Below are 27480 nucleotides of genomic sequence, written 5' to 3' on the forward strand. Positions count from 1 at the left end.
GTGTACACAGTGGGCTCCAGTTTCTGACAGTATAAATGACATTGTGGAGTGAGTTTTAATTCCTATGAGCTGCACGTTTCTCATTGTGTCTGTTCCACAGCTGCCTTTGATGGCACCTTACTCCTGCATTGCTCTCCCTGGGGCAGCCGGAACACTTTGTGGGGGAAAGCAGCATCTTTACTGTTGTCTGTGATCCAATGACAGCCTTTGGCAGAGAGAGCGCTGCGGAAGTTGCGTTTCCACAGCGAGGCTTTAGTATTGGTCACACCACTTATCTCTGCCCATGCCTGTGAAAATCAGAAAGCAGGGCACAGATGAACACTCACTACTGGCCTACTGGAGTTTGAAGCGGTTGACAAGATGGCTCTCATACAGCTGTCATTAAGTACTCAGACTGAATGGATATTTTATTCAAAAGTGCAGGGACAAGCATTGGAAGACAGATGGAGTACAGAGTTCAGAGAGTAACATTACCTTGAAAATTTGAACATCATCATCAGCAGAGTCCTCCTTTCCCAAATGTTTCCACGGGATACAGAATTCCGTGCGCTCCTGATTGACCCAGTTCACCCCAGGGTATTGTCTACTGTCAATCTGTTTGATCAACCAAGGGATGATGAGAGGCTTTGATGCTGCCATTTCTGTAGACAGAGTAAGAATATGTGCTGGAACATGTACACGCTGGTCATTAATATGGTCTTTAACAGAGGAGAGAATTTAGTTTAATTTAGCAAAAAATAATTCACTTTAATATTAACTTTCACTTCTTTAATCTCTTCTGAATGAGAATGAGCAAACAGAATGGAAACAGAATGAGCAAAACAAAATATTCAGTGTTCAAATATTTAATCTAATTACAAAAGAAGTGAAAGGTTCCAACACCATGCTCCCTAACTTAAATGATAATGCTCAAAATGGTTAATGGGAGACATTCAGGGCACAATAAAGGTTTTATTATGGGTTCCCAATTTTAACAAACTTGATTATGTAGCCTATCTAATGCGTTACGACACTGGGCCGATTCCCGCCTGACGTTCTGTCGGGGTACCTCCAATGTGCATTTAAGACTAAGAAGCCGGAGGCAAATTTGTCCCGGTAAAATGCTCATTCGTTCAATTCAAAACATTTCAAGGTAGCCTGTTTTTTCCATGTCTGAACTTAACACTCAAACATAGCAAAATTAAACTAATGTCTATGCAATGTAGGGCTAACGAAACCGTGCCTTTCATCACCTAGCCTGTGCCTTACCAATACGTATAGAAAGTCATCTTCAAAATCATCTTCAACATTGCACGTTCAGATTCATAATTTAGACGGAATGACAAAAGCAGGCATTACAAAATTATAAAAGTGGCCAATTGGGCACAACTGTTGGATATAATCTTAAATTTAGCCAAGCATTAATCAGACCACCCTAATTCATGAAGTAACACTGGAAATACTATTTAAATTTTTATATAAAATACTATTTTAATGCCGTTACGCTGTGTAGCCAACTTCAAACATTTCGGTCAACGTGACAAAACGACCGGTCACTGGACATTTTCGCCACGACCATAAATAACGCGCAGATGCAAGTCACTCTTAAATGCCAGCCATTATTTTGGTTACAATAAAAGTTCAAACTGACTATCTACAGCGCTTCGACAGCACATCACCCAAATTAGTACCTAGACGATGTTATAGCTAGACAGGTAATAAACCAGTAAAATACTTACCGGGAAGACAATACGAAACCGTAGAATATGAAGTTCACTGGACAGTCACGACTTAATCGTGCATAAAAGTGCATAAAATGACCCTGTCAGCATACGTTAGCTATACTGCCACTCTTATCCTCTCAAATGAATTAAATGTTTCAAAGCACCTACCTGGGAGTTAGGTTGTGCTTCTCTGTAAATCCTTTCTCTCAGTTTCGTTTTCAAGGTCCTTCGTCATAACTGCTGTCCCAGACACCGCCCTCTTTAGATTTGTCGGAGAATAGCTACAGTACACTACTACAGACTAGCGATCCAATCCGGTGGTGTCGCTCCACCTCTGCCATATGAATTTGGGATTAATTAAAAATAATGGTCGCGAGGTCGTGCAAGACACAGGTTTTAAGGTCGCTGTGATCGAGGTAAAGATTAAAGAGAAGAGGCCACACCAACTACAAAGGTTCTGTTTTCCCATCATTTTCATTCTTTTAATGTTTTATTTGTTTTGTCAAATACAGGTAATTAATGTACAGAAGAATCGAGAATTTGAGAGTCAAGAACTGTACAATATTTACACAGAAAACATTTTGCAGGAAATAAAACAGATAGATAGCTCCAAAAATAATAATTATAATAATTACAATAAACAACAAACAACAAACAGATAAAAACAAAAGAACTGTTAACACATCTTCCTTTATTACATCTCTATAATCCCCCTTCCTTTTAGAAAATGAATGTCTTAAGATTTTTTCTTTTCTCTACCCTTTCATTGTTTTGAAGGAACAGAAATACTACTTTTTAGTTTTAAATACATTTCTCCCTCTCTTTTTAAACAGACAAAAAAGGACAACATATTTCTTCTTATCCCTTCCTCCTTTCTTTCACATATGGTGAAATGGAAAGAGAACAAGGGAGTGTGGGTAGGCATTTTCATTTTACCCTAACAAAATGTTATTTAAAATAGCAATAACAAACTATCCCAGCTTGTGCGGGTACTTGTTAAAAATGTTTTTGTATAAATAATAAAAATAATAATTATTATATATATATATGTAGATCACACAGCTCACCGACACTGCCTGTAGCACTGAACTGCATAAACACCTCTCTCTTCTTTCAGCTTTACCAGGTCCAAGTCTGTGTTTCACCAACACACTCTCCAGCTCTCTCACACTCCAGTGGCACTGTCACCTTTTACTCTGGTTTCTATGGTCTCTAATACTCTTCAAAAGTGGATACTGTTATAATTTTTGCACAAAAAATAAAAATAAATTATATTAAATCAAATCGTAACAGACTCTCCTATCACTGTCCAAGTCAGATTCGTTCAACGAGTTCCCTCTCAGTCCGTGTAGCCTGACCTGACATCTGGCTCAGTCTTGTAATACTGCGCCTGAGGTCCCTCCCCTTTCTCGTGGCAGGCCTGAGTACGTGCCACACACTAACAGTAGACCTAGACCAGGCCTGAGCAACGCCATTCCCTCACATCCTTCAGCGAATCCTCACAGAGGGGAAGTCACACGGTCAGCTGTTCTCCCTGACAGAGCTTTCACCAGCGGGTGACCGAAAGGCATCCGTGTTTTTAGCCCATTCCCACTGGCCCCCTGTGGAATGGAGTTGCCCATCCTGGACCCTGAGAGCTAACCACACTTTGTACTTTTCATCACTCTCCCAATTCTCTGTACCACAAGTTCATTTTCTTCCTCTCACTTTTATTCCCTCCTCTAGCTCTCAGGCTTTTGCACTGAGGGCCAGTAGTTCAATGAAGGAGTTGAACAGCGTCTCCAGCCAGCCCTGGTTAGCCATACACTGCTGCACAACCTCCTCCTGACCAGGATCCTCAGCTGCCTGCTCAATGCTGTCCGTCTGCAAAGGGAAGGCAAACGTGGAAAAGGGTTCAGGTTGTACATACATAGACAAGAAACAAATCCAGGCTCACTGGCCCAGACATGTTTTTTTAATGTATTTTTTTATTTGGTCAAGCCCAGCAAGAACCTGCCCCCAAAACAATCTGATACTGGGCTAGTTTTACCCACGCCAGCAGCAGCTTTCACAAACTAAATATTAGTACCGAAGCTGTCACAACTGAGAAATATTTTTCACATTTTGCTTGATATTCATTGAGCAATCCTAAGTACATTTGAAGCCTCAAATTTTCACATAAAATAAAAATCTAAACCATTTCTGAGATGGAATCTGAACACAAATTTTTAATACAGTGATTTGAATTACTATTAAATAGGACATCATCTTATACAAGTGTTCAGGGCCCAGTATCGTGGTGGTTTTATTATTATATGGTACCTGCACCTCCATGCATTCTGAGAAAGCAGGTTCCATCAAACATGTTTTTAATGACATGATCCTACTTGCTCATTTTAAGGGAGACTTTTAAAGAAACTGTTTTATATAATACACACTTTGGAGAAATAGATTATATGATGTGCCAAATTATGCAACAGTGCATGTATTTTAAGTGTTTAAAAGCAAATAGTAGATTTTTCCACAGTCCCAATAATATTTTTTTAAATGGTCAAAATTCCAAACAATTTTAGCAGGAATAAAAAATATATTTTTGTATATTCAGGACAAATGACTGGGTTCTGCCAAATGTACTCCACTCCTGGCACCACATGTGCAACACACACAACATTAAAGAGCATCAAATATTTCTATTGTACACGGACATACAGAGGCAACCATGCTTCAAGTAATCATCTAGCATCATGTGCTCCGAACAAAATGAAAACAAAGTAACTGGTTGAATATTTCCAATTGTATTTACAGGTTCACAAGAGTTGCAGAAAGCTCTGTGTAGTTGTGCATACAAGCTCATCTCTTACCTCCCTCTTGCAATGAAGAAAGGTGTGATATTTATAATGATGGAGCGAGTGATAAAGACTGTAGAGACGACATGTTTCCGTTGCCAATTTAAAATCCTGAGAGAAAGAACGAAGGAACAGTTATCAACAGTGCATTGTTTACCTGAGAAAAAATAGCAGCAAATCAGGAAAGTAAACAAATGGCAAGTACAGTTAAATTTACATATTTATGCAATTCACTGTGTAAACACACTGCTTCTTTAAAATATCATATTCCCGCAACTTTATTTTTGTCTCGTTTTGCACATGTTAACACCTTTCTCCGTGTCTGTATTATGCCTTGACGCGCTTTTCCCTTAGCCTATAGAACAAAACCGCTCCATTTTACAAATAAAACGTGGGAATTGATTCAATTGTGTTCTTTATTTTTTTTTAAAGTTTTGTAACATAAGATTTAATAATCTTTACGAAATTACATCTCTGTGGACGCAAAAATCGATGCTTTAGCCTAATGCTGGACAAGCCTGATGCCGCTGAGCATCAGGCTCGGCAGTAACAGGAAGTAAAGAAACTCAGCATTTCCACCATTAAGCAGATGCCAGGAAGCTCCGGGGCGGACCCCTACACTTGCCTGCTGCTTGGGCAGACTCCTCTTGACCCTGTTCAGGGTTTTGCGATTGTATCCTTCCCCGCTGAGCCGCACCTTCACTGCCCCCGAATCCAGGGGGTCCGCCGTCATCTGAGGGAAGGCGTGAAGCGCCTCCTAAAGAAATGGAGAGAGAGAGGGGAGAGCAAGACGGAGAAACAGAGAAGAGAAAGAAGCAACGAAAGGGAGAAGGAGTGAAGCAAGAGAGAAAAAAGGCATCAATGTGACTGTACGTCATAGACTCCAGAAAACTGAATTAAGTCTGTCAAGTTAACAAGATGTGAAGGAATGTATCAAAGGTCCAGGCAACTGGATTCAAATCGTGGTTATATTGCCCAGAAGTGACAACTGATTGTCTTCTTAATATTTTCTAACCCCATTATAACCACTAATTTGTAATAAACACTATTCGATTATTGTGATCTGTTCAGCAGAGGAGGACGGGGCGGGAGTGTATCCTGCGTTCATTAACATTCATATCCATGAGCCATCAGATGTAAACCATTCCTCATCGCTAGCTAAGTTAGAGCCGGTTAGAGCAGTAACCTTACACTACTACCAGACAAAACGAAAGAAAGCAACATGAACTAGGCTTCATCATTGTATAGTTAAACCTGAAGATCATTCAATGTATAGTGACATTGTAACACTGAGCTACTGTGCACTAACATTAGACTCTTCTGATCCACCGCATTCTGCGACAAATTCCAGGCGAAAATGGGCACTGCAAAACTAACTGTATGGGTTATTGTAATATTGCAGTGCTCCTGGACTCTTTGGACATTTTTGTGAAAAGAAAAGCGTATTGCTTTCTCCACATCCAGAGAAGGGGCCATGCTTAGGCATTTTAAACTTAGCTTGCCTTACCCACACAAAAGTGGCAAGAGCATAATTTACATATTACATGTAGAAAAGATTACACTGGACTTAAGGTTTTTGTTATGTAACAAACACTCAGTTAAACCCACTCACTGAAAACCTGATGTCTGGCCAAAGGGGAAAGCAAGCCAATTACAGCACAGGCTCGCAAGAATAATTTAAAAATATTTCTCACAGTAGGCGAATGCAAAAAAAAGTATTACAACAACACATCAGCAAAGAATTCACATTTCAGGTTCCTGGGTCTTTAAAAACTTCCAGTAAAACTTTAATTGAACCCTTCAAAATAAGGCTGACATAACATTGTCATACACGACATAGCAGCTGTCACAAGATGGCATAACAAATGATGTCAGTTTATGGCAAATGACATAGAACTGTCATCAATGTTCTTGGTAAATTTTATGATTTTTTATTTTTTGCATTGAAAAAATGCATACATTATTAAAACATGTCTTAAGTTAGTGAAGTGCTCAGATTTGCATGAGGAATGCATTATCTTTTTGTAAGAGTTTATGTTGCTTTACACTGAACAGGAGTAAAGGGAAATGGTAACAAAAATGATTATTGCCTTTATGTCAGAATTTAATTTAAAAGATGAAAAAAAGTCTATCAATAATATTATTTCCCATTTCTCAGAAAGGGAAAATGCAGTAAATATGTTTGATTATGTACCCAACATAGAGAAGAGACACTGATCAAAACATTTCATTTTGGGAGCTTGTGTTATTCAACTGAAGTCAATAAAGGTCAATACTAAAGGTCAAAAAAAGGTGACAGACAATAAGACAGGTCCACAGACAAGTAGCAGTGTTGGGTGCACACAGACCTGGTGTTGGGAGCTCATGCTAACTCTCCTTAGCAACCTCCTCTTCTGCTCATTAAGGATGCCGTCAATCTTCCTCATTGGAGGGAGGTACAACTCATCTGCGCGAGGGAGGGAGAGAGAGAGGGAGCGAGGGAGAGAATGGAGGACAGTGTTAATTCCTTAATGGAGAGACTCACCTCTATGTCCCACCTTTTCCATTCCCACTCCAAAGCCCACAGAGCTTCCCCCTCCTTTCTCACCGTGGGTGTCCTCCAGGGCCTGAATCATGTCAGGGTCCAGTGCAGTGCTGACCAGCATCTCCACATAGCTGCGGAACATCTCCCTCATGGCACGGCTGTTCGCTCCTCCACGGACCGGCACTGCGGGAAAAAACAGAGAGCAAACAGGCTCAGTGTCAATGAACACACCACCAAGGTTTCAACCTGCTCACTCTCTAAGAACAACCCTATTATGGCCACAACCTGCTCATCCTCAAACCCCCCCTCCGCAAATAAAACAATCTTGGTGCTCACCCTCAATGAACACAACAATCAAAATGCCTGTCCTCTCTCATGTGAGACAAACTGTATTTGAGGCCTCTCCATAGAGCATGATCTTTGTGCACAACTTCTTGTTAAAACAAATATTTAGCTTCTGAGCAGCTCAGTTGTGAAGGCACACACAGGCACAGGCTGAGCCCTACAGGTTGGCTGAATATAGCCGAGAGCCCACAGCGGTGGGACACAATCAGCTCGGTCCCACTGGGGAAGTCAGCCAGGGTTCCCCTGGATCCCACTGTTATCCCACTGTTAGCTGCCTGTGGTTATCAGTGACAGACAGGCCTCTTCTCCAACTGGCGCTAGCTCCCTCATGTAGTGCAGTGTGAATGACAAGGCAGTCACAGGCATGCACAAGAGTGGATCAGGCTCAGATGAGCTATTGGCGATTCTAAACGGCGAAGGAAAAAGGGGGGAATGAGCACAGGGAGGGATGGGAAACGGACATGACTGGCAATGTCAACATGAAGCCAGAGGTAAAAGGGTTCTCACTCTCATCCTCGCTGGGGGGGTCCGGAGAGGACTCGGACTCCGACGAGGACGGGACCTCCTTCAGCCACTTCTTCCTCTTCTTGGGTGGGGGCTCCGCCTTCACCTTCACGGGCCTGGCCTTGGGGGCGCGCTCCGCTTTCCTCTCCCCTCCACCTCTCCTCTCCTCCCTCCCCTTGCCTTTCTCCACACCTCGCTTCTCCAGCTTCTCGTGAGGCGGCTGCGGTTTCCTTTCCTTCTCTTTTTCCTTTTCCCTCTCCTTCTCTTTCTCCTTCTCTCGCTGCTCTTTGTTCCGCTGCTCTTTTTCCCTCTCCCGTTCTCGCTGTTCGCGCTGCTCTCGCTCCCTCTGCCTCTCTCGCTCTTTCTCCTCCCTCTCTACGCGGGGTGGGGTCTGGCTACGAGGAGGGGCCGTCGGTTTGGGCAGGGACTGCCGCCTGTTTTGAAGACAGACAGGATCATTAATACAGTGCGCATTCTACGTATTATTTATATTATATACAACACATATATGTGTGACACACACGCACGCACACAGACACAATAACACATGCTATATGAATAAACAAAACTATTTCATTAGCCCTCGGTCTTGCGTAGTCTCTACCATTCACAGGAAGTCACAGAGAGAAGAATCAGGGTCCGTTTTACTATTCACAAGAAAATGGAGTGGACCAGAGTGGACACACTTCAACAGAAAAACAGCTACGTGAGCATACCAAGAGCAAGGTGGAAACACTCGGGTAAAAAAATGTTTCATCGCACTCAGCAGAGAAAACACCAGACCATTGCGTTGCCATAGAGACACATGCAGAGGAAGAGAAAAGATGGGCAGGTGATGCGTTAGCATATTGACAGGTAAATCGGTGATGTACAGAGACTGAGAATGAGAAAAGGAAAAGGGACTGAGACATCAGTGAAATCAAGATGTGCAGGCATACCTCAGTGTTAGTGCGGGTCTGTGCCAAGGCTTTCGTGAGCACACCCTCACATAGTCCTTTTTATTGACGTTCTCAAGGAACTTGACGTACAGGCGCTGGTATCGTGTCTTCGCATCTCCAAAGTACCCCAGATACTGAGAAAGAAAGAAGCGTGACGGTTAAGAGTTGTGTGATATGACAATCTTAAGATCATGAACGATTAAATTTTATCCACAATCTGCGTTTACAGAGAGAAATTGGAAGTATCGTGCCTCAGAGCTACTGAGCACCTGTTCTGAAGAAATACCTCATACTTTGTATATGAAAATCCAAAATATATGTATGTATATATATATATATATTGTATTTTTTTGCAAAAAGTCATTCTCAAATGTAAAATTGGCTTGCGTAGTGTTGAATTGGCATTTGCGGATCGAGTGATGCGTACATTCAGTGATACAAGTTAATTCGGTTGCTTTGTTTTTTTGTTTTGAGACTTTTCTCTGGCAGTTGGTGTGCTCGGTTTTCGCGCAAATAGCAACGGATACACACAATGACAATTTACAAGACATAAGTTGAAAGATATGTGTTTTGCGGATGGCAAAACGTTAGTAACTTCTCCCTTATTTGTGAATCGGGATATACGCATTTGTCAATCATACTGAGACTAAGCTCTCTCAATAGAAACGGGTCGTTCCCAACAAAACCTTTGGTTCCGTTCTGGGTATACTGGCACCTAACACAGTCAAAGGTGTTCAGAAGACTTCTGTGTTACGATTATTATTATTGCCATGACAAGCGATTATGGTCAAGTCAAGTCATACCTCAAAGCCCTATTTGAGTCTCACTATTCATTTCATTCTCGACTGGAAGCTGCACTTTTTGGAACTGGCATATTTACTAAAAATCCCTAACTCAGAGTCCCTGCCATTTCAGACTTTTTTGACTGTTATTGTTTTGCAGAAATGCACGTGAGTGCTGTTTACATTTTTAAACAGGTGCAGTATTTATTAAAATATTTTAAAAAGTACTTTGGCCTGAGTTGTCTTTCCGTAATGTTTTCACTTGTATCATAATTACTAAAATTTTAAAAGCGTGTTATTAAAATGACTGGCCATTTCGTATTTTAAAACACTGCCAGCACAATCTTCCACATTGTCGTGCAAACAAAGCTAATTTGAGTAAACCGTATGGAGAAAAATCACCCACAATTAAGAGGATGAGGCCTATCTTCGAAATCGAAGGCAATGATCTAATTCTTAGTCAGGTGGCAATGTCCTGTGTTTGTGTAATTAAAATCGGGAGTTAGATTCGAGCTGGCGTGGCTCAGCGGGGCAATGGGAGACTCACATTGCTTGTAGCACAGAACTGCCTCTGTCCGTCCTTGATCTCGGGGGTGAATTTCTGCAGCAGGGCTTTCTGCACCCTCCAGATTGGGGGGGGCTCCCGGCCTGTCTGCAGGGCCAGCTGGGGAGGCAGGAGAGAGAAAGGCCGCACAGCTACTTTCACAAACACTGATTGCACTTCTCCATGTCAGACAAGAAAAGGGGTCTGGGCTCTAATGCGAAATGAGAGAGAAAGCTCTGCATCAGTGATTCTGAACCATCTATTGGTCAAGGAACACCTGGGCACCATCTGGAGGCAAAAAAAAGCTCGTAACAAATAATTCTGGTTCAAAAGGCGCTTTGAATTACTGAATGCCCAGGTTAGAAAATGCTGGTTTACTGGTTAAGAGACACGGGAGTAGACAAATTCAAACATCCACTGGAGCTTTGTTTCATCCAATGAAGAATGAGTGAAATAACATAATACTGGAAGACTAAACAAAAAGAAATGGACAAAACAGACTACAGAGCAAACAAAACAACATGGACAAAACTGCAGACTATGAACTAAACAAAAACATGGACACAAGAGATGGACAAAATAACAGACTATGAACTAAACACAAAGACGTGGACAGAATAATAGACTATACTAGACGTGGACAGAATAAAAAATTATTAGACTGAACTCAGACAGACAGACTGAAGGACAGAAAGCAACAGGAACAGAGACGGCAGTGTGGAAAATCATGAGAGACACAACAAAAAACAGAAATATAGGAATTTCAGTGAATGCGTCACATGCACCCACACACGCATAAGTCCGCACGGTACCTTCAGAGTACCAATGTCTTCTGTTCGCACCACAAACTCGTCCCTCTCCCGGAATATGCCTTCGCCGCCACTCTCGCTGTCCTCCTCTTCACTCTCCCCAGCGATGGCTGCATTCGTTTGCTTCTTGGCCAAGTGCAGAGCAGTGATCTGGGGGGCAGGCGCATCCTCTGGAGTAGGTGGGGATGGAGGGGAAGGCTGGGGAATTTCAGGGGGCAGGGCAGAGGGAGGGGAGGAAGACGGAGGAGGGGTGGAGGATGGAGGGAGAGTCGGAGGAGGAGGAGATGGGGATGGAAGTGAAGGAGGAAGAGGGCTGGGGGGCGGGGACTGCTGTTGGTGGGGCTGCTCTTCCTGCGGGGGCAGGGGAGAGGGAAGGGAAAGAGGGGGCAGAGGAGGGGGGGATGGAGAGGAGGAGGGAGGAGGAGATGGGGAAGGTGAGGGAGGGGAGGGAGGGGAGGGAGGTGCCAGTGCTGGAGGAGGCTCCTCCGGGGATACTGGAATAGAAGAAGAAAGTCATTACAGGCCTATTGTTTCAGCAGGTCGGCGGTTCTTGCATTTTCAGCAGTCCCGTTTATAGAAACATCGGTATGACAAAACAAACAGTAATCACATAAATGCCAAGGCAGCGGATTCCTGCTGCTCCTTCTCACCATCAACATTTGGGGCATCTAACATTTCCAACTGCTGTGCCCTCGGTTCATCGTTTTCCTCCTCTTCCTCCTCCTCCTCGTCCCCCTCCTCTTCCCTCCTCTCTTCCTCTTCCTCCGCTTCCGCCTCCGCTTCCTCCTCCGGCTCTGCCTGCCTCTCCAGCTCCGCGGGCTCGGGGGACTGGGGGTGAACGTGGGGGGGCGGCTGCGGGCTGAGAGGAGGCGGCTGCTGGGCGGGCAGGGCTTGGTGTGACGGGGGTGGGAGGGGAGGCGGGGGTTGGGGCGTGTCGTAGAGGGCAGAGATGGCCGAGGAGATGCTCTTCTGCAGATCCTGGTTCTTGCTGACCGAGTCCTCTTCGTCCGAGGAGAAGGAAGGCAGGGTCTCCAGGTTCCTCTTCAGTTCTTCGTCCAGCCTCTTGCAGGGGCTGGGGCAGTTCCCGAGGGCTAACCCTCCGTCCCCTTCTCCGTCCCCAAATGGTGGAGGGGGAGGCGGGGGAGGTGGCGGCGGGGGTGGAGACAAAGGTCGGATCCCGGATTTGCTGGGGGAGGCACTGCCGCCTCCTGGCCCTCCTGTTGCCCCTGGGGGCACCCCCTGTCCCGCTGGTCTTTTCCCCGATTTCAGAAAGTCCAAGAACGAGGCCATGAACCCAGATTTCATCTCTGGCTCTTTCTCATCCACCTGCAAAAGTACGGCAGGGAGTTGAACAAAAGACAGTGAAAAAGGGGTGGGGCCGGGGAGAAAAGGGAGGAGAAAAAAGAAGAAATAAGAAAACTAGAACAGAATTTAATCATGTATTTATAGAACACAAGGACTTTAATCTCCTTGCCCTTCCTACTTTTGGTCAGCTGACCCTTTTAACAGCGCAAGAAGTTATCAAAACATTGAAGCGCTCTGTGGGTTACACCCCCCCCCCCTCCCCCCATTGTCATCACCCAGTGTAAATCTACTTGTGGGGATATTGAGCCAAATTGAGCCAAGTAACTTAATCATACATAAAGTTACACATCAAACAGAAAAAAACAATCTGTCTATTCAGAAAAGAGGTGCACTATACTTTATCCCCCCATTTCAGAAGAAAGTGCTGTTCAGCTCTCTGACCACCAGAGGGAGCACAGGAGCCTTGATAATGACAGAAGACCGTGACTCATGTTCTCAATCAGGCATCTTGGTGTAGCAGCATGTCAATCAATCATTTCATGGCTGTTTCCATGGAAGATTTTTTTTCACACAAGCTACTGCAGCTGTACTCTTGGTTTTGGTGCAAAATGCAAATACAGATACGAAACTGGAATGAACTCTTGGTTACTTAGTTACATAAAATACATTACAGACAGGGCGATTGGTTTTCACAAGCTCTTGAAACAAGTTAGTCAAAAGTAGGCCAATTACATTATGAAGTGGATGATGGCAGTTTATATATTCTGCACGAATGTAGTGTATTCTTCATAAACACTGGATAGAATATTTGCAATACTAACTAGAGATTTAATTCTGTATGTGAAAATGTTAAGAGTCTAAATTTGACTGGAGAGTGCATACTAGTATTGGAACAATTGTTCTAAACCTGCTTCCATGCTAACAAGGGGAAACTTCTATCTCCACTTACCCAACATCACAGTGTACATAAAATTTTGTATATTGCATTTGCAAATTCATGCAATGCATTGTATAGGGACCAAAACCAATACCCTATTTGAATTGCACATTGGGCAAGGCAGATTTTTTGGTTTCATTTCAATACAAGCAAATGAACTACAAATCCCTACCAAACCCACACAACCTCCCTCCCTCCTGCTCACCTCCTGGCCTTTCTGCTTGACCTTCTCTTGGTTTCGGTTAATCTCCATTCCACTCGTGGGCCCGGGGCTCAGACCTAGAGATGGTGCCGATCCAACAGAGCCGTCGGACAGAACCGGATCGGTTCCAGAAAGGGAGTCCGTCCTCAAGAGGGCATCGGAAGAGGGCATGGAGGGGATGGGTAGCTTGATCTGCAAGACAGAACGGGACCAAAGAGGGTTGAAGCCTAACCTGAAGACGACACGCTTCTGAACACATTCCACCCTCTCAAGCCTCCATCAACCCAGTCACACCCCCAAATCCATCCCTGCCCATTCACGGCCCCTTAAACCATCTCAAATTCCCCAGGCTTTGCACCACACCGCTGTCCCATCCATTCCCCACCACCTTGCTCACCTTAATAGGTCTTATGGGCTCCTGGTGCTGTTGGGGTTGGTGATGTAATTGCTGCTGTTGCTGCGGCTGCTGCGGCTGCTGCAGCTGTTGCTGCGGTTGCTGTTGGTGTTGGTGTTGGTGTTGATGTTGTTGGTGCTGCTGTAGTGGCGGTTGCTGTTGCTGCTGCTGTTGTATGTGTTGCAGTTGATGATGCTGGTTTTGGGTTTTATTCACCACGTCCATCATCATATCCTCCCTCTTGCCCCGCCCTCTGCCCCTTCCCCTGCCCCTGCGGCTCTCTCCTCCCATCCCCGCCCCGTACGCTCCCATCATGCCCCGGGAGTGGTGCGGCTCCGGCAAGGGGCGAATGCGGGGCCTGCCCCTGGGCCTCGGGGGCCCCTCTCGTTTTGGCTTGGTGGGTTTCCTGCCCCTCTTCTTGGGCCCGTCCTGGGGCAGCAGCTGCGGAGAGGGACCGAGGGAGGGGTACCCGGACGAGTGACAGAAGTCCAGGTCTCCCATCAAGGGGCTCAGGGCCCCGCCGCCCGGCACGCCCGCGCCCGACTTCCTGCAGCTGGACACCAGATCAGGGAGCAGGTCCGGGAGCCTCCGACTGTTCAGCCGGATGTCGGCCGGCACGTCCGCTTTGTCCTCGTCGTCTTCGAACTCGTATTCCTGCGCGTAGCTTTTCTTGGGCAGCGAGTTGGGGTCCCGCCTCTGTTTCAGCAGGTGGAAGGAGCTGGTCTTCAGGAGCTTCTTGGGGCGGGAGGAGCAGAAGATGGGGGAGGTAAGGCCGCCCGGCGCGGGGCCTCCTCCGATCCCCGTCCCTCCCAGCATCTTGTTTGCGGAGCCATCGCCGGTGCCCCCTAGCCCCATGCCGGAGCTCTGGGACTGGATCAGGCCCAGCTGCTCCGTGTTGACGGTGGAAGGGAGCTCATGGGCCTTCAGAGAGTCCAGGTCCAAGTGCATGGAGCCGTTGCCCGACTCTGACAGGGCGTGGCAGTACTGCCCGTAGCCTTGGTCGCCGTGGTGCCCCATCATGTCGTAACTGCCTCCGCCACCAGCTCCGGCCGTCTTCACCCCTTCCATGGCCTCCTGACCCCTGCGTCCCTCCGAAACACCTTCCTGTCCAGCCTGCCCCGCCCCTCCGCCCCCGCTGCAGCTGGACTTGTAATCCTCAGAGCAGAACATGTCCTCCATGCCCGGGAAGAAGGAGCGGTCTTCGTCTGGCAGGAGCGAGTCGGGGAAGCAGATGGACGTCAGGGGCACGAATCTCTGCTGCTGGCCCTGTCCGGCTTTGCCCACGGGGCTCCCGGTGTCAAACTGGTGCTCTTTGAGCTGATCCAGCTGGGACTGGGAGAGCTGAGAAGGGTGGGGTTCCTGCTCCCTCTGCTGCTGCTGCTGCTGCTGCTGCTGGGGAGGGCCAGAGCTGGGCGGCGGGGCCATGTGATGGGGGTGAGGGTGCGAGTGCGGGTGGGAGTGCGGGTGGTGAGAGTGGGAGTGCTGGTGATGGGAGTGAGGGTGGGGGTGCGGGTGGTGCGGGGCGATGTGGTGCATGTGGGAGGGCGTGGACAAGCCCAGGCCCGGCTCGGAGAGGAAGTCGTGCAGCTCCGAGGCGGTGTGCGGCGGGTGATGGGCCGGGTGGTGGGGCGGGAGCCTGTGCTGCTGCTGCTGCTGCTGCTGGCCGTGGCGGTCGCCGCTCCCTCCACCTCCACCTCCTCCCCCGCCCCTCTCCCCGGTTCCCGCCCCCTCCCCGCGGGCGTTCTGGGAGAGGGAGTGCTCCAGCATGTCCAGCGGGGAGACGGAGTTCTGGCCGGACTGGCCCTGGTCCTGCTGGGCCCCGCGGCCGTAGTGGGCCTCCAGAGCCTGGGACTGGAGCTGGAGCTGCAGCTGAGAGGACTGGGTCTGGCTCTCCCCCGACGCCCCGCCCCCACCTCCCCCGGCTCCGCCCATCATGGCCGCCTGCTGACTCATGGAGTGCTGCTGCTGGGCTTGCGAGTCCATCTTATTGCGGGTGGTGTGGGACAGCACGGACTGGAGCAGGTGGGCCTGCGGGGGCTGGCGGGGGGCGTCGGTGGGCGAGTCCAGGATGGAGAGAGCGGCCTGGGACTGCTGCTGCTGCTGCTGCTGCTGCTGCTGCTGCAGGTCGGGGGTTTTGCGCAGGTAGGGCAGGTCGGTGGGATCCTGGGGCTTCTTCTGGAGCTCCAGGTGAGAGTGGGAGTGGGCGTGGGGGTGGGGGTGCGACTGGTGCTGGGAGAGGGGGTGCTGGGAATAGGGGTCCCCCCGGCTGTAGTGCACCACGGACCCGAGGGAGTCGTGGTGGTGCGGGTGGGGGTGAGGGTGCGGGTGGGGGTGCGTCTGCTCCGCGCTGCCCCTCCCTCCTCCTCCTCCGCCTCCTCCCCCTGTCCCGGCCCGCTCGTTCTTCTGCTGCTGCTGCTGCTGCTTCTTCAAGGACATCTCCAGCTGGCCGTCCAGGCCGCTTCCCGGCCCTCCCCCGGCAGCCCCGGCTCCGCCGGCGCCCGCCCCGGCGCTGGAGGTGGCGTTGTTGGTGCGGATGACGCTCTGGAGGTGGTACCTCTCCTCGGAGCTCTTGCTCAGCTCGTAGGCCAGGCCCTTGCCCCCGTCCTGGGACTGCGGCTGGGGCTGCTGGGACTGCTGCTGCTGCTGCTGCTGCTGCTGCTGCTGCTGCGGGTGGTGCTGGGAAGGGTGGGGGGCGGGGCTCTGCGCCTGCAGGAGGTGCTGGATGAGGAAGTCGTCGTCGTCGTCTTCGTCCTCGTCCTGGGACCTCTCCACCCCCAGCATGTCGGAGCCCGGCTTGGATTTGGGCGGGGTGGGGTGGTAGGACTGGGGCGGCCCTCGCGTGTCGGGGTACCCTTGTGGGGAGGACAGGAAGGCGGGGGAGAGGACGGAGGAGAGGTACTTGTTGCCCCCGGCTCCGCCGGGGGACTGGGCGGGCCGGGCGGGGGCAGGAGAGTGCAGCCCCGGGCGAATGATGCCGGAGCCTGAAGGGGAGGGGCTGGAGTCGGGGAGGTGGTAAGAGCTCCCTCCTCCTCCGCTCCCCACGCTGCTACCACCTCCTCCCGAACCGCCGCTGCCTCCGCCGCCACCGCCGCTGCCCCCCGCGGACCCCGTACTGCCCCCCGCTGAACCTCCACCCCCTCCTGACCCCAAAAGTGCAGGGGAGTGACCGGGGCCGCCGTACCCCAGAGAGGGGCTCCCCGCTCCTCCGAGAGACGCAGGCAGCGACCCGTACCCCGAATCTCCCCCGTAAACCACCTCCGCCGAGAACGACTGCCCACCTGCCCCCAAGCTCCCGTAGCCTTTCCCCGAGCCGGCGCCTCCCCCCGCGCTCAAATCCTGCGCCTGGGGGGAGTTGAAGCCCCCGTACGGCTGCGAGAGGTGCGAGGGAGGGGGCTGGCTGGGGGAATAGGACTGGGGCTGCTGCTGGGGCGGGGTCTGGCCCGAAAGCCCGGGGGAGGGCTTGACCGGGGCGACGGGGGAGCCGTAGCCCGACAGGCAGGGCTTGGGGGGGGCCTGCTGGGCGGACGCGGAGGATGTGGGCGGGGGCGGCGGTGGCGGCGGAGGCGGGGCGGACTGGGGTGGAGGCTGCTGCCGGGAGGGAGCGGAGGAGGAGCCGGAGGCCGGGTTGGAGCCGGAGGGGTGAGCGCCCGAGGCCGAGGACGAGGAGGAGGAGGAAGAGGACGTGGAGGACGCCGAGGGGGGCGTGTGCGGAGTCCGGGACGAGGAGCCCGAGCCGGAGGAGGAATAGCCGCTGCTGGAGCTGCTCTTCGCCCCCTTGCCCGCGCCCCCCGAGGAAGAGGAGGCGGCGGAGGAGGTGTACGCCGGCTGGATGATGGGCCGGTACACTTGATCCGCCCTGGGGGAAGGTTTGGGGTCGGACGAAGGGCTCTGGTCCCCCAGGGGGCTGCAGGAGACCCCGGCGTGCCTGTGGTGGGCGATCTGCTGGTACCCCGACGCGCCGCAGCTGAGGTAGTGCTGCAGGGAGTGGGCCGCCGTGGACGACAGCTGCGACTGCGAGGGCGACGGGCGCTGGTAGTGCTTGATCACGCTGTCCTGCCTGGGGATGGCCCTCTCCTGGGGGGGCGGCTGGGGCGGGGCGGGGGCCGAGGAGAACACGGAGGCGTTGTACAGCTGGGAGGACTGGTCCTGGAGCTGGGAGGAGAGGAGATTGAACTGATGGGGGGGCAGGTGGCGAGCGGAGGACGTGGTGGGGGCCTGGGGCGGGGGCGGCCCCCCGGGGTCCTGCCCGCTCCGGTAGGCCGCGCCCTGCGAGGAGAGCAGCCGGTCGAAGCCCAGGCTGGACTGGGAGGGCGTCTTGATGTGCAGCAGGGGGTCGTGAGGGGACAGGAGGCCGTTGGAGGTGGGGCTGAACGTGGGCGTGTCCTGAAGGGACAGAGACGGGGCGACCCCCGGGAAGGACCGCCCTGAAAATGACGCGGGGTGCTGATAGGCCGACAGGGCGGAGGAGGAGGGGAAGGTGCCTGACCCGGGGAGGGCGCCGGATATAAAGAGCTCAGTTGGGGCTGGAGGGTGCATGGCTGTGGGGGACAGAGACAGCAAGAGGGGAATTATTCACAGCTCATTCACTCAAACGCACTCAGACCTGGGTAAAATACATATTTGTTTTGGTTTCAGATACTTTTCTGTGCTCTATTGATCTTGCTTGCTGTAACTGAGCCTGCCAATATGACCAGAAGGCGGGGTTTGTACCTTTTGAAAGTATTTCATTGGTTACCAATACACCAGACAAAATCAGTAAAGTGTAGAAAAGTATTTGAGTCCAAAACAAATACGTATTTGACCCAGGCCTGAACGCACCACATGGCATGCTATTGCCAAGCAATGTTTCCATTTGAACTGTTAAGAAATAACAGCAAAACGCACAAATGCTTGTTTTAACATTCAATATTCAAGTTTTCTTTGGCAAGGGTTCTTAATGTCCAAACATGAACATCATAACACAGCGCAGCGCCGACTGGCAGAGCAGCAAAAACAGTAAAAGAAAATACTACCGCGCCGATGCACTGACAGTGCCTTACCTGTCTGCCAAGAAGGGGTACGGAACTGCGAGAGGAGGGAAGAGGCCGATGGGGGGGGCTGAGGACCTCTGGACTCCAGAGCTGAGATCAGGTTCATGACTGAAGCATCCGGAGCAGATGGGCTGGCATGGTGCAGTCCAGTGTCAAACAGCCCGGACAGACCTGACGGGGAAACGAACGCAGCCTTAAAAGCAGCTGAACACCGGGATAACACTGCAGTCGACAGAGCATTAGCACGACTATTTTAAGGGACTTTTATTGCAAGCGATTCTACACAGAGATGAAAATAGACAGTTAAAACATCTCATGCAAGTCATCAAGCCAAGTGAGCACAGTCATAAGAGGAAAGAAGTGAAGTACAATTACAATACAAAAATTTTAAAAACTGGACCCTACCTTTGAATAATGCACTGTATAAACGGAACACATTTTGTATGTTCTCATGAGTCATAAATTAATTTCTAACAGACAGGTTCTTCTCAGCACACTGAATTTTATGTGGGACTGCATGGTTGTTTCTAATGCTTAAGCATTCATAATTCCATAAGCAAAAGATGATTAAGTAAATCACACAATTTTCTTACCTAAACTCCGCCCAGCAGCTCCCCAGGCTCCACCCTGTCCAGAACTGGCTGGGTGGTGATTGGTTGCATAGCCCTGCAGGGGATGGGGTGTGGCATAGGCCTGGCGATGGAGAAGCTCTGAGTCTGGGTGGGATGATCTGGAGCTCCCATACACCAGACTAAACAAGAGGAAAAGATTAATGCAGATTTCAACCAGGCCCCACACCAAAAACACACAATCCATTGGTTTAATGCAAAATCACTGCTGCCATATTTGTTTCAATGTTGAGCACAATATCTGATTTCAATCCACTTGACTACAGCCAGATCAAAGACAGAGCTGTTCTCTAATGTGCAAAGGCAAACCGAGCAAGCTATGTCTTTCATGTACAGCCATGAGTAGTTTACTACTGTGTCAAAAGCACTTAATTTGCGTGAGGGTCAATATTTCCAATCCACTGAATAATAAATACTGTCTTGATACAATACCTTAGGGAACTGAAACAGAAGTATATCATAACACAAGTATCCAAAAGCCCACTATTAATAAATTACGAAATTCATATAAAATTAGTCCATTAATAAATAAACAGGAAATTTTCATTATAAGCAGAAATGTTTTTCCAGTTTGTGTTAAAACAATAGTTCATTTTCAGGGGTTCCTCATATTATTTCTGTTTTATTGGATGTTTTCCTTTGGTTCAGTAATTGTGCGCAACGAAGGATATTTTATACATTTACATAAGTCTGACGACCAGCCAACATAATGCATTATGGCGTTCATGGTCTAAAGCAGGAAAATACACTTTTCCAGTAACTCCAAAGCAGCTTGTGCAGTGATGTTATGCCTCTATGGCCCTGCGTAGTTGTACGTGAGTATATTACCCGATATATCTTCAAAAGCATTTGGATTCAGACTTTGGTTAAACCCATTTCCTATGGTGCAGGCAACCCTAGACTTTTGCGCTCAAAAAAGAAGCATTAGCAAGCTCCAAAACAGACAATTATGTTGACAACTGTGAATAAACACTGTAAAAAAATTTTTCCATATGTACAGCCTCTGAAAACATAACATTGCTGTTCAAGCTGATTTGGGAGTTACTTTAAGTGTATTGTCTTGCTTCAGAGGACAAAGCTCCCACTGCGCCAATACCAGCCATTATAATGCTGGCGGGTAGTCACACATTTCTGCAAGTAGCCTGTCTAAAATATCACTCATCTAAACTGTCTGAGCCACTCAAAAACATACACTTAAACTGAAAATAAAACCCCCAGAAAGTGAACTACCCTGTTACTAACCATCTAAAAAAATTGTACAACAAACATTTTCAATCTGATGTGCTTAACATCTTCAGGCCTTTTGCAAATTGTCCTACAAAATCGCCTTACAATGGGTATATTCACAGTGAATCTGGACAACGCAGCAAGAGCGTGCTTGTGACACAAGGTCAAGACAGAACCTAGAATCAATTTGGCCACTGAGGACCACAGTAACCTTTTTCATTCATCCAGTCATAATAATTGTTAAAAGGTGTCACTCAGGTAGGCCTGAACTATACCTTGCTAGCAAGGTGCACTTAAAACATGACAGTTAGGATTTATATTTTCCCCCCAAAACATACAGCCTTGTTGACCAAAGGAATATGTTTGGCCCTTTTGAAGTTAGCAAATCCTTGCAGCAGCCCAGCATCTCTCTAGGTACGGAAAAAGGCCGATACTGCAAAGAAATAATGTTTCACATTCTTTGTAATTCATTTCAACGAATATTGATTATAGACATCTACTTTGCACTTCTGAAAATGTTTTTAAATAGTCTCCTTCGAAGTTAATTAAGAAAAGCTTGATTTTTTTTTCATACAAATGCTTAATATCACTTAAATGCAAGTGAGAAGACTGAAAGGCTGCTGTGCTAGGGGCTGCTGAGTGCACCACGCATTAACCGAATGATATTCAGTGATACATGATTGAGCCCCACGGTCCCGGATCAAATACGGACCATATCAGTGCCAACTGGGGCCACTAGCTCCATAGAACAATGCGCGTGGCATGGGAGGGTTCAGTCAGTTAGGGATTTAATCGCTATTTAGCATCCCCCAATTGGTCGCCATGGACTACATGTTAATGCCAGGTGTGAAAGGTCTTCCTCTGACTTAATGCCATGGTAAGCTCCAGCATAGCTATGGGTTGCGGTGTGAAAAGAAGCAGACTGGCAACCCCAGGTGTTTCGGAGGGGAACCGTGGATTTCTACACTCTCCGAAATGGGCAGAGGAGTTCAAGAATGAACATGGCTGCGGTTTCAAAACGTTGGTAGGAAAATATATATCAAATTAGGGTAGGAATTGGAGATGCTCAGCCCCATGCTGGGTGCCAAATTTATAATAAATACATTACAAAAATCTGTTTTGCTTTTTTATTTTCAAAAAGCTGATATGCTTAAGGTTAAATATAAAGATACTTGTAAAGATACTTGCCGCTAGCTGTTGTAATTGCTTAGTACAAGTAATTGGCTCACTGATTCAACATTAACTAATGAGTTTTACAATCTACAAATCAGCCAGGCTAATTAAAATACAAAAAAGGCACGTCATAACAATATGAATGTCACAACTAAAAAGTACCACCAACAAAAAGTTCTGCCAGGGTAATTTTTTAGCAAGGTTTTTAAAAAATCTATTATTTTCCCACTGAAATTAGAATATTCTTTGCTTGTTTAGTTGAGTCATGCACCTCCATTTTATCAGTCTATTTCCACCCAGAACACCAGGTCCAAAACAAATGTATGCTTCAGAGTCTACGCTTGACCACGTTGTTTTCTTTTGGTGTACCTGAGGTGGAAGAAAAGGCACACGATGGATCCAGCCCCATTTAGGTGAAGCTGGTTTGTGCTATAGGGGTTGGTCTACAGGTCAAAATATTTAACAAAATGTTGAAATACAGCATTATTTATACAACCATAATTACTCTTCAACATTATGGCTGATATTTGCATTCAACGACTCGCAGGAATTGCAGGGAACAATTACCGCAATACATTAAAGGCATTATTGCCACAGTCCTAAATCGGTGCAATTCACTACATGACTGGTTGTGAAACTACACATATTTTGTTAATGCTTAGGTAGCCCTAGCTCCTGCACAGACTATTGTTTCAGGTTTCGAAAAGTGTTGTTTTAGCAGGGATATTATCAAAATGGGCACGATACCCATCCCTGGTCATGAAACAATATTGTGAGGTTTACATGTGAAATTATAGAGAATAAATTTCAGAAATATAAATGGGTTCCCCACAAAGATTATACAAGTGCAAAAGAAACAGCTTACATTTTTTTTTGCCAATTATTAGTTGGCAAGCAAGCTAGCTTCCACACAAACCAAAGATGGGGACCGCAAATTTTTTAAAAACGTTTGCACTTCCTTATATGTCCATTTTGCGTATGTATCCAAAGTTGTTATTGGCTGATGTAGCTAAATGTCTAATGGGGAGAATTATTGATTGTGGTATTGGAGTTTTTGTGATGATGTAATCGGCAAGAAGAAGAAAAAGAAGATGTAAACTCCTTTAAGTTTGGGGCCTCATTGTGTGGGCATGTGAAAGTTAGTGAATTCTGTTTACATGAAGTCACAAGGCACAGAAGTTAATGTTCTTAAGTGGTGAGTCTATGGTCATTGTGGTTATGCCATCCCAATAGTTCATATACCGTTCTCTTTTTTTTCTTGTTTTTCTTTCAGAAATACATCCTAAAAAACTTTTAGTATATAAAAACTTTTTATACTTTTAGTATAACGTTACACGTGCGTTGTGTTTTCTGTTTTGTTTCTCCAGGCAGGTGAAAAAGTGCGGGGAATAGCCTACATCCGGGAACAGCCAAACAGACAGGCCCCCCTTCAGAAATTTTGGGAAGTAATAAAAGAAAAGTCTTTTTCTGTGTGGAACGGCCATTGAGATCACTGATGTGCAATGGAAAAAAATTAATTACCAATAAATTACCTGCAATACTAATCCCATCCAGACAGGGTTTAAGATAGCTAATGTTAGCCAATAATAGTTAGAGAAATAGTTTTGAAAAGTATCGTTATGAAATGAAAAAGGACATTTAGAAATAAATCTATTTATATATTTATTTATTCTGGCACATTCCATCCTGCATAGTCATGCGATCTGAATTATTTATTTTGAAATAAAATGTATTTATTTATTGATTCATTCATTTATTTCATTTTGGCACATTTAGTTCTCCACACCAAATATAATTCAAATTTCTCGACTTTGCCTACCTCTGTTTAAACAGTTGTCCTTTTGTATTTTTAATTACTTATCACCAGCTTCTAGAACATCCCACAGTGGTTATGCTTCACTACCTGCTAATTAATTTTATGTCATATCAAACAATGCACTCAGCAGGGTCTGAAGCTAGCACCTGACCACCCGCCAAACGCGGGTAGATTCTGTCAGTGTCGGATAAACGGGACCAATTTACCTGACATTGTCGTTTAGAAATCAAAACAATTTGTCGCAACACATCACTGGGATAAAAAAAAAAACCCTGAAAAGAGGAAGACAAATTACACTGTCTAAGACCAAAGTAAGGTTAAAAAAAGAAGCAGTATAGTAATGAGAAGGGGAAACTTGATACCGGCAAATGTCGCGAGTACTCGAGGCTGAAGACCAAATCATGTCTGAGCTCACTGCCGTCTATACCAGCGTTTCCCAACCTTTTCCCTTCCGCGGCACACTTTCCAAATTTACAGAATCTCATGGCACACCGCTCTCAAAAGCATAAAAAATAAACACTCTGCAGGCCCCCTCTACACACGCATGCAGGTAGGTCTAAATTTTCTTTTGGGGATTTTTCACACGGCACACCTGACCTCGCCTGACACGGCACACCGGTTGGGAAAAGCTGGTCTATACACCCCCGAAAACCAAAACACAAGCATTCTAACTTATAGCCCTTCCTACGTTAAAGAAAAACACTAAATACTGTGACTACTACTGTTTGTTCATTTAATTATATTGTGAAAACAAAGATTTGAAAAATGTTTTACAAAGCATGCTTGCGTGGTTCTATGATTTTCATTTTAATATTGTCTGGTAAAATGTCAGTGTCTGGAAAACGTTCTCCATATATGAAACAGCGGCTGGCGCAACAAAAAGTTTGTTGCAGATCCCGACTCAGTATTATCTCAATTGCACACGATCACTTTCTCAACCTTTAAATATATTCTCTTTTATGTACATAACACCTCTTCAGCACTCATCTTTCTACTGCCATAGAAAACCGCCATCCAATCCATGTCAATGCATGTTCTTCCCTATTTGGGCTAATATGCGTGTCCCCTGACATGATTTAAATCAGCTGGCGGGTTATTTTTCACCAGACTGCGTAACCTACGGCTCACCAGAGGGCTTGTTGTCGAGCAGTGAGGCAGGGGTTACCCCCGTCAGTTGTAACCCTCCCTCCATGTGCTATAGCCGATTATGTCACCCTGAGGGACTCTTCTGACTCTGGCACAACCAACATTTGATGCGGGCTGCAGGATGCATCGCTACACTACAAACAACTGCCCATAACTGAGACTATCCACATTTATCAAACTAAATTTCAAACCAACACCCAAAAGCAACCTTGGCAAAGTTGGCCCCTAGAGGGTTCACAGCTTTCTTTTTACACACAAATGGACCAGGTCCTTCAGCAGAGGTTCCCTTTAAAAATGTAATCAAGTTTAACCCTTTCATATAGCACCTTGCACTTTCCATTTCAGGCTCAGAACACAATTAAGCAGCGAAAAACCCAAGGCATGTCATATCCCACACACACAAATCCACACAGCTTACTCTATACAACCGTAGACAACATGAAGCATGGATGAACTGTAATTCAAAATGGCTTGCCTTGACAACAGCATCCCACGATACCCAAGCTGTGGTTAAAAACTCCACATCACATTCCCTATCTGAGGTCTGCGGTTGCTAGTTGGAATGGTTGAGAGATGCACAGACACATTTAAAGGGTAACCAAGACAGCAACAGAAATAAATGAAAATCAGAAGTTCTGGGTGGTTAATTTAACAGTGCTGTTCTTGTGTGGACAAGCCCGCCAGACTGATACAGGATCTGGATTCTGCCTATGTCCAGTGGTGGCTGGAAGGCCCGCATGACACCAAACAAAATCACCCAGGGAGGGAGGGTTCTGAGTCAGTGGGACGTTACTGCATCATCGCACATCAGTGGCCCATAATCTACATACCAAAACAGACATGAAGTGCCACCATCCAACCCTACATTTCTGCAAGCTTAGCTAAATGACCCCAGAGCAATAAGAAGCAGTTGGCTAGGAATTAGGCCTACATTTTCATTCTATTCCCTAATTGGGAACAGGTCACTTGCAAACCATTTTATAACGTGCTATTTAGGTAGACGGCTAAAACTCTTAGCTTGTTCGTACGCGGTTTAGTTTGTTCATGATGATGAGGCACACATTGGTAAGGACTGTTGTCAGTACAAAATCTGCTGCCCGTGCAAAACCTGTTGTCTTCCGCTTCCACTCAAATTGTTATTGGATAAAATGCTATCACATGATTTAAACTTCAGCACATAGTTTTGCGCATGCGTACGTACAAGTTACTGATACATTCACTTAGTAGCCTAGCCTGTTTGTAGCTGTATTAGCTCTGAAGGTAGCTAACAAGGCTTTGTAGCCGGCTAGCTAGCTAGCCAGCTAGGTGAAACTTGCGTGTGACACATTTAAATCGATTCAAATCAAATGGCACATTGCTCTTGTTAAAAACTATTTCAGAATTTTTGGAAAATAAGTTGAGACCACTTGAAATATACTGTGAGCTTTCAGTTTTCGAAAGATATGTTTATCATGGTTCTTCAAGGCAGCAAAAATTCCTCTGGGGTATTCCTATGGGAGCTGTGTATAAATATGCAACAAAACTATATAAAATTCAATCAGCAACATTTTGGTCTCTACTACGATTATCCAAAATTATCCAAAAATACGGCCTGGGGTTCAAAAATCCTAAACCTATCCTTTAATTTAGTTTGCAAGCAATGTAACTTCCCTAACTTTAAAGCTGAATAACAGCAACTGTGTTCTGGCTGTAACCCTGAGGCACTAGGATGATGCCGTGAATTAATTGGCAGCGCAAGAGTATCCTGCTGCTCCATTTGTGGTAACATTCAGAGGATGCTACTGTCAAGCAATGTACACTACATTTCCAAAAGTATTTGGACACCTAAACATAACAGCCATAAGTACTTGTTTAACATCTTGTTCGAAAACCACAGGTATTAATATGGAGTTGGACCCACTTTTGCTGCTGTAAAAGCCTCCACTCTTCTGGGAAGGCTTTCCATTAAATTTTGGAACATGCTGCTGGGATTTGCTTCCATTCAGCCACAAGAGCACTACTGAGGTTGGGCACTGATGTTGGGTGTTCCAATTCATCCCAAAGGTGTCTGATGGGGTAGAAGTCAAGCCTCTGTGCAAGCCAGTCAATTTCTTCCCCACCAAACTCAGCAAACCATTTCTTTATGGACCTTGCTTTGTGCGTGGGGGGCATTGTCATGCTGAAACCGGAAAAAAGCCTTCCCAAAGCTGTTGCCACAGTTGGAACCGCACAATCCTCTAGAATATCACGGCATGCTGAAGATTACCCTTCACTGAAACTAAGATGGGCTATGCCCAAACAATGAAAAACAGCCCCAGATCATTATTCTTCCTCCACCGAACTTCACAGTTGGCACTATTCAATTGCGCAGGTAGTATTCTGCTGGCATTCGTCCAACCCAGATTCATCAGTCAGACTGCCAGATAGAGAAGCATGATTCACCACTCCAGAAAATGCATTTCCACTGCTTCAGAGTCCAATGGCGGTTTGCTTCACACCACTCCAGCCGATGCTTGGAATTGCGCATGGTGATATTAGGCTTGTGTGTGCCTGCTCAGCCATGGAAACCCATTTTATGAAGCTCTTGACGAACAGTTCTTGTGCTGACGTTATTTACAGAGGTAGTCTGGAACTCCGCGGTAAGTGTTGCAGCGGAGGACAGGTGATT

General features: G+C 47.0%; 2 protein-coding genes across 9 annotated transcripts in view; both read right to left on the bottom strand.

Moving 5' to 3' along the window:
- The window catches only part of LOC135248001 (interferon regulatory factor 3-like), a 30917-nt gene extending 28957 nt beyond the window's left edge, over positions 1 to 1960 (bottom strand). For 5 of the 8 annotated variants that reach the window (XM_064322059.1, XM_064322056.1, XM_064322058.1 and 2 more), the window contains exons 1-3: positions 1719 to 1865; positions 475 to 665; positions 122 to 287 (exon numbers count right to left, since the gene is read on the bottom strand). In XM_064322059.1, the coding sequence (XP_064178129.1) occupies positions 122 to 287; positions 475 to 639 (331 nt within the window). In that variant the 5' untranslated portion in view covers positions 640 to 665; positions 1719 to 1865. The other 3 variants (XM_064322054.1, XM_064322055.1, XM_064322053.1) reach the window with 3 other exon arrangements.
- Positions 1961 to 2158: 198 nt separating this feature from the next.
- LOC135247998 (proline-rich protein 12-like) overlaps positions 2159 to 27480 on the bottom strand; it is a 35005-nt gene continuing 9683 nt past the window's right edge. The window contains exons 2-15 of the mRNA XM_064322045.1: positions 19436 to 19593; positions 18852 to 19013; positions 13816 to 18350; positions 13422 to 13610; positions 11625 to 12300; positions 10978 to 11468; positions 10169 to 10285; positions 8840 to 8973; positions 7905 to 8335; positions 7116 to 7235; positions 6877 to 6974; positions 5154 to 5285; positions 4544 to 4639; positions 2159 to 3566 (exon numbers count right to left, since the gene is read on the bottom strand). Of these exons, the coding sequence (XP_064178115.1) occupies positions 3432 to 3566; positions 4544 to 4639; positions 5154 to 5285; positions 6877 to 6974; positions 7116 to 7235; positions 7905 to 8335; positions 8840 to 8973; positions 10169 to 10285; positions 10978 to 11468; positions 11625 to 12300; positions 13422 to 13610; positions 13816 to 18350; positions 18852 to 19013; positions 19436 to 19593 (7474 nt within the window). The 3' untranslated portion in view covers positions 2159 to 3431. The remainder of the gene's footprint in view (positions 3567 to 4543; positions 4640 to 5153; positions 5286 to 6876; positions 6975 to 7115; positions 7236 to 7904; positions 8336 to 8839; positions 8974 to 10168; positions 10286 to 10977; positions 11469 to 11624; positions 12301 to 13421; positions 13611 to 13815; positions 18351 to 18851; positions 19014 to 19435; positions 19594 to 27480) is intronic.

This window comes from Anguilla rostrata, chromosome 2 (assembly GCF_018555375.3).
Source record: "Anguilla rostrata isolate EN2019 chromosome 2, ASM1855537v3, whole genome shotgun sequence".
Lineage (NCBI taxonomy): Eukaryota > Metazoa > Chordata > Actinopteri > Anguilliformes > Anguillidae > Anguilla > Anguilla rostrata.